The sequence below is a fragment of the Rhinolophus ferrumequinum genome, chromosome 23, assembly GCF_004115265.2.
Source record: "Rhinolophus ferrumequinum isolate MPI-CBG mRhiFer1 chromosome 23, mRhiFer1_v1.p, whole genome shotgun sequence".
In the NCBI taxonomy this organism is placed as follows: Eukaryota; Metazoa; Chordata; class Mammalia; order Chiroptera; family Rhinolophidae; genus Rhinolophus; species Rhinolophus ferrumequinum.
The window spans coordinates 421,480-436,263 of record NC_046306.1 but is presented as its reverse complement, the minus strand read 5'-3'; the positions used below and the strand labels follow the sequence as shown (position 1 = coordinate 436,263).

Genomic DNA, 14,784 nt, shown 5'->3' with positions numbered 1-14,784 from the left:
TCCGCTCCTTGTTGGGGATTCGGCGGCGGCGGCGGCGGCGGCGGCGGAGGCCCGGGCGCGCGCTTCCTAGTGACGCAGGCGGCGGGGCCGCGCACGCACGGGCCTGGGCGGGCCCGGAAACTTATTTGGCGCTCGGCGGGGAGGCGGACGGAGCCGAGAAATAAAGCCCGGCCTGGCCCGACGCGCGTGCGTGTGGGCGGGGGCGGGGCCCGCGGCGCCCTCGCTGGGTAGCTCGTTCCGCGGCCCCGCCCGCGGGCATACTTGCTGGGCGGCCACACACCTGCGGGGTTTCGACCAACCCCTCCGTGGGTACGAGCGGGGGAGAACTGCGTAGGAAGACTTGTTTAAAGATTGGGGAAATGTGCGTGAACAGTAGCGACAAAAACCAGATGCAGGTCCGCTCGTCATCTCAAGCGTGTCGGAGGTCCCTACGCAGAGACGCCGGGAGGGCCTGCTCGAAAAAGCAGCGCATCTCTGCACCCTTCCGCTCGGCGACTCCCAATCCTGCAGTTGTTTCATTTCTTATAGCAGTAAGCCTTAGAAAGGGCTGTGACATTTTTATCTGAATCTACGCAGTACCGTACAGTGTTCTTTAAGTGTTGGCCCCCAGCCGCGCTGTCAGTGCTGTAGCCAGTGGCCACATGTGTTCATTTAAAATTAACATTCAGTTTCTCAGCGCTGAGCCGTAGAAAGCCCAGGTGTAGGCTTAGGGACGCGCCGAGCATTCTGCGCATGCGCGCGCTCTATGGGGGGGAAAGGCTGGAGTATGAAAGGCCGTTGGTTTTCCAGATGGAAGCATCGTTTAGCGTGTATGGAGTCCCTTTGACTTGGGAGCCAGGTACAACCGGGCCTTGCTGTTGGACTGGAAGGTGCAGTGGAGGCCGCAGGGTGGTGGTTGGTGGGATTCATTGGCCCCGCCGAGAGTGGGGCCAAATTGTGGAGCAACCTGCTCTTGGCCTGAGGACTTCCGGAGGAAGCCAGCATGGCGTGGGGCACATTCTTTAATCTTCCGGTGCTCCGGCACTCAGGGTAGTGCCCAGAGCTGGACCGAGGCTGTCAGTTCTCAGAACAGGGCAGGCACACCTGAGCTCTCCTGATCTGCTCAATATCCTCGCTCTTGCTGCGAGCAGCTGCCCCAAAAACTTGGGTGTGGGATGAAAGGCTGCCGGGTCCCTGAGTGCTCCCACTCGGGAACAGAGAAGGCAGGAAACAGATGTCTTGTTAGGGCCAAGGCATGTTTACACTCCAGTAGGAAGACACCTGAAGGCCATCCTTGGACGTTTTCAAGCAAACTTCATTTCGGTGATGTTATAATTAGGAGACTTGCACTTCCATTCTCTTTTCAATAATGTAGAGTGTACTCAAGCCAGTGATGGGAAAAGTCTTTCTTTTTAAAGATTACACTGTTGACGCTATGTCAGTGCTGGTATTTTATTATCCAGCAAATATGAGAGCAGGGAGGTGTCTTCTCTGTCATTTATCTGAGTTTCCCTGTCCTCACGTTCTGGACATAGATGCCAATAAAGTCAACGGAGAAGGCCCAGAGGACGCTGGTCCTCCCAGGGGACCAGGCCCGTGACATCGTGCCTGCACCAGGAGACTACTGCTCTCCCGCCTGGAAGAGCAATGGCCACGAGCCCAGGGTCTGTCGGCACACCGGCTTCTCTGTCCCCGTGTTTCCACTGCTGCACGACCTCAGGTTTGACACTTGTACGGGAACTCGCCTCTTCTGTCTCCAAAAGCGCGAGGTTACAGCACTGGGCTCCACTTGGCTGACACTAGGGACTAGCTTTGGGTGGTGGGGTGCTGGTTCCTCCCCAGGAGCACCCATAGGAGATGCCCTGCCCACCCCAGGTCCCAAGGGGAGGGACTTTTGCTCTAGGTTTGTTACAGAGGTTGGGAAATCACTGTCATGCAAGTCGCCGACTCCAGACCCTGCACCCCGAGAGGGGGTGTCATCACCAGGCCCCAGGATGCCCTGTCCTCAGGCTCCAGCCACACAGGACAAAGGTAGGCCCAGTTGCCCAGCAACCCTGTCCCTTCCCTCCACAGCCCTGCACGCCCTCACCACTGTGGCTCCGAGCCCCCCATGCCGGAGTAAAGTTTTGGCCCAGCACAGGGCGGACCGGCAGCTGATGTAAGAGCCTGTGGCATTCATCAGTAGGGCTTCAGGGCACATTGCAGCCAACTTTATGAGAAACTACCCCTCATGAAACTTCAGTTCAGTGTTAAGGAACGAGCTATTAAGATATGCTTTCCTTTTCCAACCACCGAGCTCCCGGAAGCCAGAGTTTTTTTCATGTACTGCAACCATTCTGTTTTTTTAAAATTTCATTGTTTTTAAAGTGTTATGTTACTATGCAATGGCTATATCATTTTAAAACGAATTACTGTTTTTTTAAATTTCTGAGTTTTAATTCTTAATGTGGTAACTGTCAACCCATATAATCCACATAAACAAAGCTCTTTAGGGGTCCTCCATAAACGTTTAAGATTGTAAGGGGTACGTGAAACCAACCAGTTGGAGTTTCTTCAAAAATCCTAGTGCGTAGCTCATAACAGAGGATTATGCAGCCGTTGGAGTGGCGCTTCCGAAGATGGGAAAGTGCTGACATCGCTGCACAGTCCTCAGGCCCAGACGCTGACACACATCGCTGCTGACAGGCGAGCCCTCTAGGGGGAAGCAGCATTGGTGGGTCAAGATTTCTGTCTTTAACTTTGCAGTGATGCAGTGAACATGTGTTAACAGAAAAAAAAATGTAATAAAATAATGTCTACCTAGTTTTCCTCAAATTGGATATTGTGAAAAATTGAAAGCATTGTTGCACATAACATGTTACTGACCAGCCTGCAAGTTCTCCCAGGGCACGGGCTGGTCTCCAACCCATCTCCGGTCTCCTTAGTGACACGTAAGTACTAAGCACTCACTAAATTCGTGTTGAGGACACAAATGCACGAATGTTTTAACATTATGAATTATATACCTACAAAAACTGCTGTTTTGGGTTGAATTGTGTCCCCCCAGAGATAGGTTGAAGTCCCAACCCCCAGGACCTCAGAATGTGACTTTATTTGAAAATAGGGCCCTTGCAGATGTGATTACTGTAGTTAAAATGAAGTCATATTGGATTAGGGTGGCCCCAAATCCAATGGCTGGTGTCCCACGGAGACAGACACGCACCGGGGGAGACAGCCCTGTGACCCCAGAGGCTGAGATCGGCGTGATGCATCTACTGGACAACTGCCAGCATCCAGCTGCACACCAGCTCCAGTTCCTAGTGCCAGGGGAGCACCGCTGCTGCGTGGAGACCATCACAGTGCCAACCACCAGGGGCAGAGGTCCAAACTCTTCTACCCTCCGTATCCTGGCATCAGAGTTGCCAAGGAAAGCACAAGGCAGCCGAGCACCCAGCAGACGAGCTTTACTCATGCAGAGCAGACAGACAAGGTCCTTTTCAGCAGTGGGCCGTGCCCATGCCAGCGGGCGGTTGGCCTGCCTGCACCCCTTAAGACCATTCTTAAGTGGCCCTGCAGGGGTTGAAAGATGGTCTTCCCAACAGAGAAGCTAGGAGAGGCAAGGGGGATCCTCCCCTACTGGTTTCAGAGCACAGCCCTGTGACACCTTGACCTTGGACTTCTGCCCTCCAGAACTGTGGGAAAGTAAGTTTCAGTTGTCTTAAGTGCCCCCGTTTCAGGTACTTGTTACAGCAGCCCTAGAAAACTAACTGTTTGGTAGCAAAATTATTTTTCTTTAGCAAACAAAGAAACAGCTATGATTTGTATGACTGTTTTCCACCTGACACTGTCTGACAAGGAGATGTGCAGATGGCTGGAGAACGGCCCTGTGTGGGGACAGGCATCTGTCCATGCTACCATTCCACCCACTTTGCTGGACCGCCTGTCACGGGGGGCAGGGGACACAGAGCCATGGGGCATGCACCTGGGAGTCTAGGATCCCCCCACATCCTAGCAAGACCCACAGCCCTGAGGTTGCAGTGAGAAGGGCAAGCTTCAGACCTCAGACCCTGACCTTTGGTCCGTAGCACCAACCTGGGCCAGCAGGTAGGCTAGGCCCTGGGGAGAGTAGGGACAGCCCCAGGCCAGCCCCGCCAGGGGGGCCCTGACTTCTCCCTTCCACCCCTGCTGTCTCCTGGAGCTTGTGTGTCCTTTATACATTCATTCCTTCAAATCGCTGTTGTCACTAGAACTAGTCATAATCATGGTAAAAAGAGCTTGATAGCTGGGCTCAGTTCGGAGCTGCAGCTGCACTCACCACTCACTCCCAGGCGGCGGCCTCCAACCCATCCCCCAGTCCTGCTCACTGGGATGGCGCAACTGTTGCTTAAACACACAGTTTTTTTTTTCTTTAATCGTTCATTTAATTTTAAGTTCACTTTCACTACGTGATGAGATGGGTGCATATTACACTAGGCTTCCACTATGAGAGAGCTGCCACGGCTAAAACAAATACAGCCCTCAGTCCCTTTCCGCTTCCCTTTCTGAGTCCCACAAAAGCCCCATGTGGGCACTGCTGGGTTCCACTCCTGGCTCATCCGTTCCCTCTGGAGGGAGGCTATCTCGTGGGTCCCTACTTCCCCCCCCCCCCGAAGCCCACTGCAGGGGACCACCCCTTGCTCCCTGGCTTGGCCCCCATAGGTTTCTGCAGGATGTAAGCTGGGGCTCTGAGGGCTGTAGCCACCTGGTTTCTGAGGTGCTGGCCCTGGGTCCTACAAGAACCTGTAGTCTGTGTCCGCACACTTTCCACCAAGAGGATGGTCGCAGGGCACCTGCCCCCAGGACCCAGCTGTGGGGTAGGACTGCTATGGAGAAGGGGAGGATGCTGCAGTGGCACAAAAAAATGGACAGCCCTCATGGCCAGGCAGGTGGCAGTCCTCAAAGGCCAGCCCTGAGGGATGTGGCGGTCCCCGGGGCTGAAGGAGGGGAAGGAGCCCAGTCCAGGAGGGGGTTGGCAGGGAAAGCCTAGAGTCAGGCCTCCAAACTACAGGCTGGCCAGAGGGGGCCATGAGCCAGGAACACCAAGGATGGAACACCAGGATGGGGAGGTGGCTTGGGAATCCTGCCCCCTGCCCCCTGTTGTCTCCTAGGGGCTCCCTGCAGGCCACCAGTGACTGTCACTCATAGGTGGCCAGAGGTGAGCCTGAAAGCCCAGTGGCCAGAGCATTGTGGGAGGGCACAGGGCACGGGAAGGGGCCAAGACTCCAAAGGGCTCTAAGGACAGATATGCAGAGTGGAAGGAGAGGATAGATGGCAGGAGCTGGGCTTTCCCCACACAGGTGCTCAGCCAGAGGCTCTTGGAAGGAGGGCACTTCTGGAAAGGGGCCAGCAGGGAGTGTCATGCTCCCCACAACCGTCTAGGCACAGCAGCCTGCTCTTGGGTCCCCGGTGGAGAGTGCTCACTCCCCTGAAGATTCAAGCCAAGCCACATCCCACCCCCATGCCAGCCACAGGTAATGACTGCAGGTGGTCCATACAGGTGGTCTCAGGACCCCTGGGCGATCACACTAAACGGTGCTGCAGTCTCCACCCACCAGTTCCACAAAGCTCCACTGCACACGGCTCCCAGGGCTGGTCACCTTGACAGGGAGGTCTGGCCCCACACTGTCCAGAGGTCCTTCTCCCTTTAACTTTTCCTCTCCCTTGTGTTGAGCCCCTCTCCGACAGGAAGACATGCAAGTGGTGTTGCCTTTGCTTCTTGGTTGGGGGTGGGGGGGAGCTGGCTCAGTGGATGAACGTAAGTGATAAGGTGCTTACAGGACGACCCAGCATAAGGTCGTGTGTGTTCCTGCCACCACCTCTGGATTTACTGAGGTGACTATCACATCTAAGAGGGCCACCAAGAGGGGACCCAGTCACTACCCTGCCTGGTACCTAAACTGAGGGACCGTGTGCTACATAGGCCCTGGCGGCTCCTCCAGGGAGAGCCTGTGGTCAGCGGCTGCCACAAGGACTGGACAGCTCAGGGTGAGGAAAGAGAAGCGAGAAGCTGGGACTGCAGGAGGAGAGGGAACAAAAGTCGCATCTAGACAGAGTTGAACAAAACAAAACCAAAACCCGCATGTGTTCTTGTCTCGGCTCAGGATCCAGGCGCCGCGACGTCCAAAGCCCCTTAGCCCGACATCTCCTCTCGCTGCTCCTTGTTCCTGCGCACTTCAGCCGCATGCAGTTCCTGCGGGGACGAGGCGGGCGTGGGTGGGTGGGTGGGGTCCTGCGCTATCCCCACTCGCAGCGGCAGGGCCCTGCCTCACCCCGGGCTGGCCCCAAGCAGGAGGGAGTTACCCGAGGACCCGGTTGCGGGAGCGCTGGTGGTGCAGTGGGCAGGCACCAGCCAAAAGAAGGTGCTCCTGGGGAACTTCCCTGGGCCCCAATCCAAAGCAGCTCCTCCCCCGCTCCTAGCGCACACCCAGAGGCGCTTCCTTCCGAGCACCGCCAAAGTAACGACTATCCTGCGTTCCTGCGGTATCGACTGTGTCCCAGCAGGCCCGAATTACAGGCGTGCGTTCGTGCACCGCAGAGGTGACCAGTGAGAAGTCCGCTGAGTCCCTCCTGCGGCCCCCAGCCCCGTCCCGAGCCCCAGCCCTCCCAGCCCCGCCCCCACCCAGTCCCGGCGCGCACCTTCTCGCGCAGCCGCTCGCGCAGTGCCGCCAGGTGCGCCTCGCGGATCTCCTTGCTGAGCTCCATCTTGTAGTTGAGCTTCTCCTCCGCCAGGCGGCTGAAGTTGTTGTTCTCCTCCAGCGCCTTGTGCAGCACCTCGCGCTCGTGCTCGCGCCGTTCCGCCAGCTGCTTCAGCACCTGCGCCTCCTGCGTCTGCGCGGGCGGCGGGTGGGCGCGCGTGAGCGGCAGCCCGGGGTACTCGGTCCCCAGCCCCGCGCCCCCAGCCGGGACCCCACCTCGGGCTGAGCTCCACCCCCCGCGTCAACAGCCCCACCCCCGCGTACCCAGTCAGTCTCCTCGCGTCCCAGCCGGGCCTCGGGCCTCCACTCCGGATCCCCCTGCGCTGCCATTCCAGCGGGCCCAGCGCCCATCGCCCTGCTCTGCGGCCCTCTGGACACATGTCCTCGAGAAGCTCGAGCCTACACTGTCCTGCGTCGGCGAAGGTGACCTCCTCTCTAGTCCCGGTTTGCTTGGCCTTCCCGAGTGTGAGCACCAGGTGCTGGGAGACTCCTCAGCCCCTCACCCTGTCGGTCTGTCCTTGGCCGCAGAGCTGCCCCCGCCCCGCTAGGCTGAGGGCGCCCAGGTCAAGAAAGCCCGTCCCCGCGGCTGCTAGGTGGGCCTGCGTGCGCGGCGCTCTAGGAGAATGTTGGAGCAGAGGAGTCTAAACTTGGGGACTGTCACTGAGCCTTCCGTCTCTTCCTCAAACGTTTGCCCGCTGAACACAAAGTCGGTTCCTAGTGCGCTCCAGGTGCCGAGCTTTCTAAGTGCTGGGGGCGGTGGACGAGTCCCCAGGACTGCTGGGGAAGGCACTGAGCTGGAGTGAGAAGCCTGAGGCTGCTTCAGGAGGAGAGGCTGCCTGGTAACCTCGGAAGGAGAGCCTGAGGCTCCCAGGGGTAACTAGTCTCCTTCAGAGGGCAGCTGGGCCCCCATGTTCCAGTCCCTACTAGTAACTTTATGAAGCCTGTGCCCCCAGGTTTCACTGGGACCTGCTGTAAGGTGGATGGAGCCACTGCCCCTGTCCTGTGAGTTTGGGCCCCAGGACCACAAGCCTAACAGCACTTCCTTTTCTGTGTGTTTCAGTCTCGGAGGGACTGGTGTGAGGTGAGGGGCCAGGGAGGGGCCCTGGAGCCCTCCCCACTTGTCCCGGGGGCTCTCTGAGCTCCCAGCAGGTCCGTGTTTGCAGCCGCAGCACACAGAGGCTCTTCCCTCTCATTCCCTTCCCAGGAGAAGGATGCTTGCCCAGCCTCGTGTCCCAGGGCCACCACCTGACGCCCTCCTGGCCATGGCCAAGGGCACCCCGTCCCCCTCCAGCTGGCTGCCATTGGGCATCTTTCTCCTTCCTGCCCCTTTCTAATGTCTCAGGAGGAAGTGCTGGGAACCATGCGACCCTCTCCACCCCAGGCCGACCACCAAGCAGAGGCTTGGAGCACCCTGCAGCTTAGGGTCCGTGTCCATGGACAGCGAGGCCTCCAGGCCACCTTCATCAGGACAGATGGCAGGCCCCCCTTACCTTCCTCCGCTCCTCAGCTGCTTCCAGCCGCTTCTGCAACTCCTCCAGGGAGGTGTCCTTCCTCTTGGGTGGGGAGGAGAGCACAGGGCTCTCCGGTGACAGGTCAGAAGGGGACTTGAGGATGACCTCAAAGCTCTGGCCAGAGGCCCTTTTGTCCAGCTGCTTCACCTCCATGTCTGTGAGGCAAGACCAGATGGGAGCCTCAGGAGGGCCAGCGAGGAGGGGGCGGGCTGGGGGCATGTTCCCAGCACACATCCAAACCAAGGGCTGAGTGAGGGGGTGTGGCTGCTCATGGAGGTCCCCCCAGGCCTGAGCCCCCAGACTGACCCCTCCTCCCAAACGCACCCTCTCCAGCAGTCAGCCAGGCCAGGGGGTTGAGAGACCACAGGAGAGGGAGCAAGGCACTGGCAAGACACACTCACCCCCATACTGGTAGATGGTGTTGGGGTGCGGCTGCGAGTAGAAGCAGGAGCAGATGAGTGACAGCACAGACAGCTCCTTCATCTTCTCCTTGTAGGCTGTGGGCAGAGGCCAGCGTGAGCAGCCGGCCGGCCGGCCCCGGCCCCACCTCCACCTCCCTCCCCATCACTCTCCCATGCGTCTCCGTGCTCCCACATCTCTTCTCTCCTTCTCCTCCCTCCCAGACATTGACTCTTTCCCTGGGCACTCCTCCCTGTGGGCCACCCACAGTGCTCTCTCTGCCCCTATCTGTCTATCTGTCTGCCTCTCTCTCCCTCCTTTTCTCTCAGCATTTTCTGTCTCTTCTCCGTCTGTCTTTTGTCCTTTCTGTATGTCTCTTCCTCACTCTGGGTCTCCGTTCATCCTTCTGTCTTTCTGGTTCTGCCTGTCACTCTCTTTGTATCTTTCTCTGTGTTTTTGGTCTTTGTCACTGTGCATCTTGCTGACTTTCAACGCACCCTGCCCCTCACCCCACATACTTCTGCCTACCCCTTCTGACCCTGGCCCTCTCACAGACACTTGCCCCCTTGGGCAGACAAGGCTAACCACGTGACTGGGCCGGCGCAGATGTGGAGCTCCCGCAGGCAGCACTGTCTTGGGCTGTACACTTGGGCGAAGCCCTCAGACCCTCTTATCTCCTCCCCTTCCGATTATCTTGATAGTAGTGCTGTCACCCCAGGAAACCCCGGCCATGGGCCCTCGGCAGACACACGCTTTTTGCCCATCCCAGGGCCGAAGGGAAGGGAGCTGTCCATTCAGCACCACAGCCCGCCATCTAGCCTTGCCGAGCAGCAAGTACCTACAGCCAGTATCCCTACTGCCCAACCAGAAAAGGAGTTGAGCCTGGAGGCCGAGACCCTGGGCCCTGCCTGGGGGAGGGGAAATGCCCACTCTCAGAATGGAAATAATTGAGCTATTCGCAGCAAGCCAGGCTCCAAAGTGGACACGTTAGACCAGTGTCTCATCAGTACTCAAAAATCCTGTACGCCCAATGCTGTCACCCTCACTCAGCCACTGGGCCCAGGTGTCTGTAGTGACTTGCCCAAAACTTCCCGAACACAATCCCAAATGGCCTGTGTTCTTTGCACCACTCCAGCAGGTCCAAAGACGAGGAGGCTCAGAGACTCATGTGCGGCCTCCCTGGATGGACAAGCGGGTATAAGTCTCCAGAGAGACACTCCAGGGAGAGGGCATCTGGCTTCCAAGAAGGAAAAAGCATGCAGTTACCTACAGCATTCTTCAAAAGGGCAGACAAGAATTTGGACAAGTGCGTCAAAGGACAAGAAACCTTCTGATCAAATTTCACACAAGATAGTGTTTTTAAAATGAGTGAACATGCAATTGGGGAAAGCATTGTGTAGAAACAGGACACAGGAGAGAAACGATCAGGCCCTGTTCTGAGGGGACAGCTCCCAGGGAGCAGGGTCCTCCTGTGACCAGCACAGAGAATGAGGTCATTTGATCTAAACATCCTGATGGCCCAGACTCTTCGGGAGAGAGCCCAAGAGGCTGTAAAGAGAACACAAAGGTATCCTGGGCAAGCTTCAGGGAGAGGCTTTGGGGAGCTTGTGGGGGTGGGGCGGGAGCAGGGCAAAAACATCCTAGTCATTCGTTTTAGGAGGGTGGAAGGGAGCGAAGGGAGGGCCAGGTGGGGGCATGCCTCAAAGGGAATTCTGGTCTGCCTTGTCAGTTTTATTTTTTTTACAAGCAGACTCTATTTATGTATTACTTGTGTTATTAGAAATTAACTTTGAAAAGGAGGCAAAGGGTACATGACAGGTGGGAGTTAGAGGGTATAAGGCCAGGCAGAGCCAGCTCCCCAGGGGCAGAAGACCAGGAGACACTTGGATGTGTGGAGAGACTGCAGAGGTAGCCAGCCCTGTGCTCAGAAGGGAAGGTGGGGAGGGGAGTAAGAGGGGGTCTGGATCAGGGGGCATACCTGGGTCCTGGGAGACGCCAGGGAAGAGGGGACCCCATCTAACCCTGCCAGCACCTCCCACCCTGGGAACAGACACCAGCCCTCAATCCTGACCTTTCAGATGGTCCTTCCTTATCACATGTCAAACCTCTGAATGGCTTTACCTTACAGGCCAGGAACCTGGGGCCTCACAGCTGCTCAAGCTCCTCTCTGAAATGTTCCCGGGGAAAAGGAGCTGTGATTCATTACAGACAAAGAGCAAGTTTACAGACAGATGCCAGGAGGGCTCCCCTCCAGAGAACTGTCACTTTAGCACTGCACTGTCAGGAGAGAGGGTACACAAGCGGGGCTGGAGACGGAGGGCACTCTGTGCCCAGGGGATGTGTCCACCTGGGAAGTGAGGGACTGTGTCCTGCAGCTGCAAACAGGGACACGGCTCAGCGTCTGAGGGTCACAGAGCTTCCCCGGGTTGGCTTCTCCCAGGTGATGGCCTGTGAGCAGCTTCCTTCCCAGAAAACCCGTCCTCGTGAAGCCAGGTGGGAGGAGGCTTGAGGGTGAGGCCTGCTCTGTGGTCTGGCTGCAGGTCGGAGGGGACTGGCTGGCAGATGGGAATTGGCAAACGTGGAGAAAAGGAGCAAGGAGAAACCCGCATGTGTGCTGGACAACAAGGCTGGCTCAGCTGCAGGCAAGGCAGGCTGTGCCCATCTTTTCAGAACTGGAGGCGCTTAAAGGTCATATGTCATTGCAGAGAGAAGAGGTTGAGACCCAGGCCCATCCAGGCCACCTCTCCACAGACATAGCTCAAGCTGGAAGGCCCCCAGGGCCTCGAGGCACGGCCTGCCTTTTCTACCCCCTCAAGACCCTTCCTTCTGCATCACTGGCTTCAGGGGGTCGTTAGAAACAGGTCTCTGCCGTGACTGGACTGTTTTCATCTCCCTCTTATCATATTAAATGTTAAACATGCAAAAATACACGTCGGCTTTTGGATAACCGGATCCTGGATGAGCAAGAGTTAGAAGAAGGCACCAGGCCAGCCTTCAGCAGCATGGTACTAACACTAATACACTGGCACCCGTCCTCCCAACTGACCCTCAGGACCAGCCTGCCCTAGCAGACACCCTTGTCAGCCTCCCTTCTACAGAGCAGAGGAGGAGGCTCAGAGAGGGCAAGCGGCCACCCAGAGTCACACAGCATGCCGTGTTGGGTCATGAGCCCAGACCTCTACTCCGCTTTCCTGTGGGAGCCTCATCGGGGCAGGGATCTGTCCAAGACTGGGAGGGCAGGGGGCCCACGGATGCCCACTCACCCCTAGGAGGGCTCTGGGGGCTGCCGCTAACTGCTCCCCAACAAAGGTTGCTCATTGCCACCCAAGCTGCCCCTCTCTCACCGGTGGGAGTCACCTCCAACAGTGCCAGGAGCCCAGCATGGGGGAAATGGCTGGCAGGAAACTGGTGAATATGGCTTCAAAAGTCACACTGCTTGGCCTGGACTGAGCACTCACCTTGTGCCAGGCATCAGGCCAGGCACCTTTCCTGAAGTAGCTCACTCAGCCCTCAGCACAAGCCTAGGGGAGGTGCTGTCACTATCTTCCCCATCCAGATGGGGAAACTGAGGCACTGAGAATTCGGTAGCAGATGCAAGTCCTCGTGGCTGACGGAACTGCATAAGGTGCTGAATGAACAAGAGTCTACGAAAGGATGTGAAGAGCTGAGCGCCTGGGAAGGACACCAAGAGGTGGCCATGACTTCCCAAGTAAGTCCAAGAGCTTAGCCCCTCAGTGACACTCAAGAGAAAGGCGGTGGGAAAGGTTTTCAGTCTACACGGGAAGAGAAAGCTGCGGGCAGTCCTGCAGTGGCTATGAGACCATAACAGACGCTGACTCTCCACCCTGGTCACCAAGACTGCACACAGCCTAGCAGCGAGCACGACAGGCACCCTCCACAGCATGCAGGCCGCGGCTGTTCCAAACAGAAGCCGCAGCTGGAGTTAATTTAAACCGGTTTGGCCGCCCTTACCCACACTCTCATGTGGCCACTTCTGGACCAGGCCACTGTGCTATCAAACTTTGACGGGTGGAGAAGCTGGTGGTGAGCATTCTGTGGCGTGGCATTTGTGACGGAACCGGAAAGGCCCAGCCCCTGTGGGGTCGGCCAGGGGGAGGCTCTCCAGCTGGCACTGCAGCCTGTCTTCCAGGCGGAGACCATGCTGGACAAGATTAATCAACTGCATTTATGTTTTCCTTTTTGACACGAAAGGCAATTTGGACACCCAGAAAAATCATGGGACCAAGCGTGGATCAGCAGTGCCCCAAAGTCGGGCAAAGAAGAGAGGGCTGGTGTCAGGGTTTTGAGGTCAGAGGGTGTCTTTGCCCAGCTCTGAATGCCGTAGAAGCTGAGGCTTTGGCTGCATCCCTTCACCGCCAAATCTCAGCCTGCTTGTTTGTCAGATGGGTGGCAGGAATGAGGCCTATTGACCAGGATTTTCACTACCAGGGTGAGTGAGAGAAAAGGCTAACTCCCCCTAGTGGCTGCCCCTTGTGCCGCAGCTCAGGGACAGGTGGTGAGCAAGGATCCCCTCAGTGGGGGTCATGGCAGCACTCTGACCGCCCTCATTTGATGGAGGAGGGTGTCATTCTGCCCAAAGCTAGTCCCAATATCTCTGTGAATGTCAGCGAGATGGCAGGGGGCCAGATGAAGCCCAGATGGACTAGACTCTCAGAAGGGGTGGGGAAGGAGCGTAGTCAGTGACGCACGGTGGTCCCTTCCCAGACGGGTGCAGAAGTCACCCGGGTCCCGGAACCCGGAGGGCCTGAGGGGCGGGGTCAAGGAGGGGCACACGTGGGTAGGCGGAGCTCTGGAATCAGGTTAGCTAAGGAGAGCGGATCACGACCACCTGCCCCCAGGACCGAGGGAAGGGTGGGCAGGAGTGCGGTTCCTGGTCGGAGAGGGAGACGGGGTAGAAGTGGGGGGCCGCCTGCCCCTGCCGCCCCAGCGCCGAGCGCAAAGATGATGCTGGTCCTGGGGCGGCTGGAAAGAGCAGACTGTTCCGGGGGAGAGCGAACCCCGCGTCCTCGCTCTGGGGGTCGTCTGGCAGTTCCCCCACGTCCAGTGTCTGCCCGGCGTCCACCACCTCACCCGGCCCCGTGCCAGTCCCTCCGCCGCAGCTCCGCGTCCGACTTGGGCCAGGAAGGTGGGGGGGATTGTTGCCCTCGAAGGCGGTGGGTTCGCAACTTGCGTGTCGGGGGCTGGGAAAGGAGGCGCAGACCACCCCATTCTGGGCGTGCTTGGAAACGGCGGCAGCCCCTCCCCCATCCAAACCCCGCTGCGCATAGGGCGGTGGCTCTTTTTAACCAGAACCGTTGGCACCGTGTCGCAGAGGGTGGTCCCCGAGCAGCAGCAGCGAGGGGAGGGGGCAGCGGCGAGGTGCGAGCGCCGCTCTCCCCAGTCCCAGCTCGGGTCCCTCTCCCCGTCCTCTCGCAGCACCCCCTCCCGGGCGCTCCATTTGTGCAGGGAGAGCCCGGCGCCCCGCCGGTCCTGGGCTGGGGCTCCCACAAAGGTTCCCACCCTCTTCCCTGCCCCCCGCAAAGGCGCGGTCCAACCAGGGTCTGTGGTCGCCGGACGCGTCAGGGGACCCTGTCCACACCCGCGAGCGCTCCCACCCAGGGTCACGGGCCGCGCCCGTATCCTGGGAGCCACCCTGCCGCAGTCACTCCAGGCCCTATACGATGTCGCCCCAAGGGGCAGTGCGACCCCGCGCCCAACGTCCCTACCCCGGGCGCTCCCCAGGTCACGGGCCCTGCCCAGCGGCCCACGCCCTCCAGGCCGGAGCCTCAATCCCAAGCTTTAGGGCACGGGGTCGCCCCAACACGCGGCTGTGAACCCAGACGCCTGCGGGTTCGGCCCTGTCGCGCCCTGAGCCCTTGCAGTGCGCGGGATCGGAGATGGGAAAACAGAGTCTTCGGTCAGCCCCAGCCTTAGGCAAGGCCAGACAATGGCCTCTGCTCAGACCTGCCGCGGGGCCGGGCGCCTACCGGACACGGTGCTGGCCATGGTGCTGGCGGCGGCGGGGGCTGCGGAGGCCGAAGAGGCGCGGGCGGCGGCGGGAGCAGCAGTCGGCTGAATGCTGCAGTGCTGGGAGGGGAGGGAGTAAGGGAGGGAGGGAGGGAGGCGGCGCGGCGAGGGGGAGAGAGAGAGCGAGAGGGAGAGAGCGCGCCTGCCTATAGCAG

General features: G+C 58.7%; 2 protein-coding genes and 1 long non-coding RNA gene across 7 annotated transcripts; 2 read left to right on the top strand and 1 right to left on the bottom strand.

The window, feature by feature from the left end:
• Window positions 1-56: 56 nt before the first annotated feature.
• On the top strand, window positions 57-5,373 carry LOC117016323 (uncharacterized). Its single transcript, XR_004421864.1, has 2 exons — window positions 57-1,699; window positions 1,883-5,373. It is a non-coding gene; the product is annotated as an uncharacterized LOC117016323 (long non-coding RNA).
• STMN3 (stathmin 3) lies at window positions 1,799-14,746 on the bottom strand. Of its 2 annotated transcripts, none has more exons than XM_033095542.1 (5): window positions 14,590-14,746; window positions 8,605-8,700; window positions 8,183-8,358; window positions 6,634-6,825; window positions 1,799-6,187 (listed from the first exon to the last, which is right to left on the bottom strand). In XM_033095542.1, the coding sequence occupies exons 1-5, from the start codon at window positions 14,606-14,608 to the stop codon at window positions 6,128-6,130; spliced, it is 543 nt and encodes a 180-aa protein (XP_032951433.1). In that variant the 5' UTR covers window positions 14,609-14,746; the 3' UTR covers window positions 1,799-6,127. The 2 variants fall into 2 exon arrangements, with proteins under 2 accessions (XP_032951433.1, XP_032951434.1); XM_033095543.1 differs by having other exon boundaries at window positions 14,567-14,698.
• Window positions 6,835-14,558, top strand: LOC117016320 (translation initiation factor IF-2-like). 4 transcript variants are annotated; one of them, XM_033095539.1, is made up of 3 exons: window positions 6,835-7,115; window positions 9,738-10,169; window positions 11,308-14,558. In XM_033095539.1, exon 3 carries the CDS (start codon window positions 13,565-13,567, stop codon window positions 14,534-14,536), a length of 972 nt encoding a protein of 323 aa, XP_032951430.1. In that variant the 5' UTR covers window positions 6,835-7,115; window positions 9,738-10,169; window positions 11,308-13,564; the 3' UTR covers window positions 14,537-14,558. The 4 variants fall into 4 exon arrangements, with proteins under 4 accessions (XP_032951430.1, XP_032951432.1, XP_032951431.1 ...); XM_033095541.1 differs by lacking the exon at window positions 9,738-10,169; XM_033095540.1 differs by having other exon boundaries at window positions 9,741-14,558.
• Window positions 14,747-14,784: the final 38 nt, after the last annotated feature.

Excerpts from the sequence above, each read along its gene's own strand:
- LOC117016320 (XM_033095541.1), top strand. The coding sequence starts at position 13,565 with ATGATGCTGGTCCTGGGGCGGCTGGAAAGAGCAGACTGTTCCGGGGGA.
- STMN3 (XM_033095542.1), bottom strand. Across the intron at positions 6,826-8,182 it reads CAGCTGAGGAGCGGAGGAAG|ACGCAGGAGGCGCAGGTGCT; the intron begins GTAAGGGGGGCC and ends CCGCCCGCGCAG. Across the intron at positions 6,188-6,633 it reads GCGAGCGGCTGCGCGAGAAG|GAACTGCATGCGGCTGAAGT; the intron begins GTGCGCGCCGGG and ends TCGTCCCCGCAG.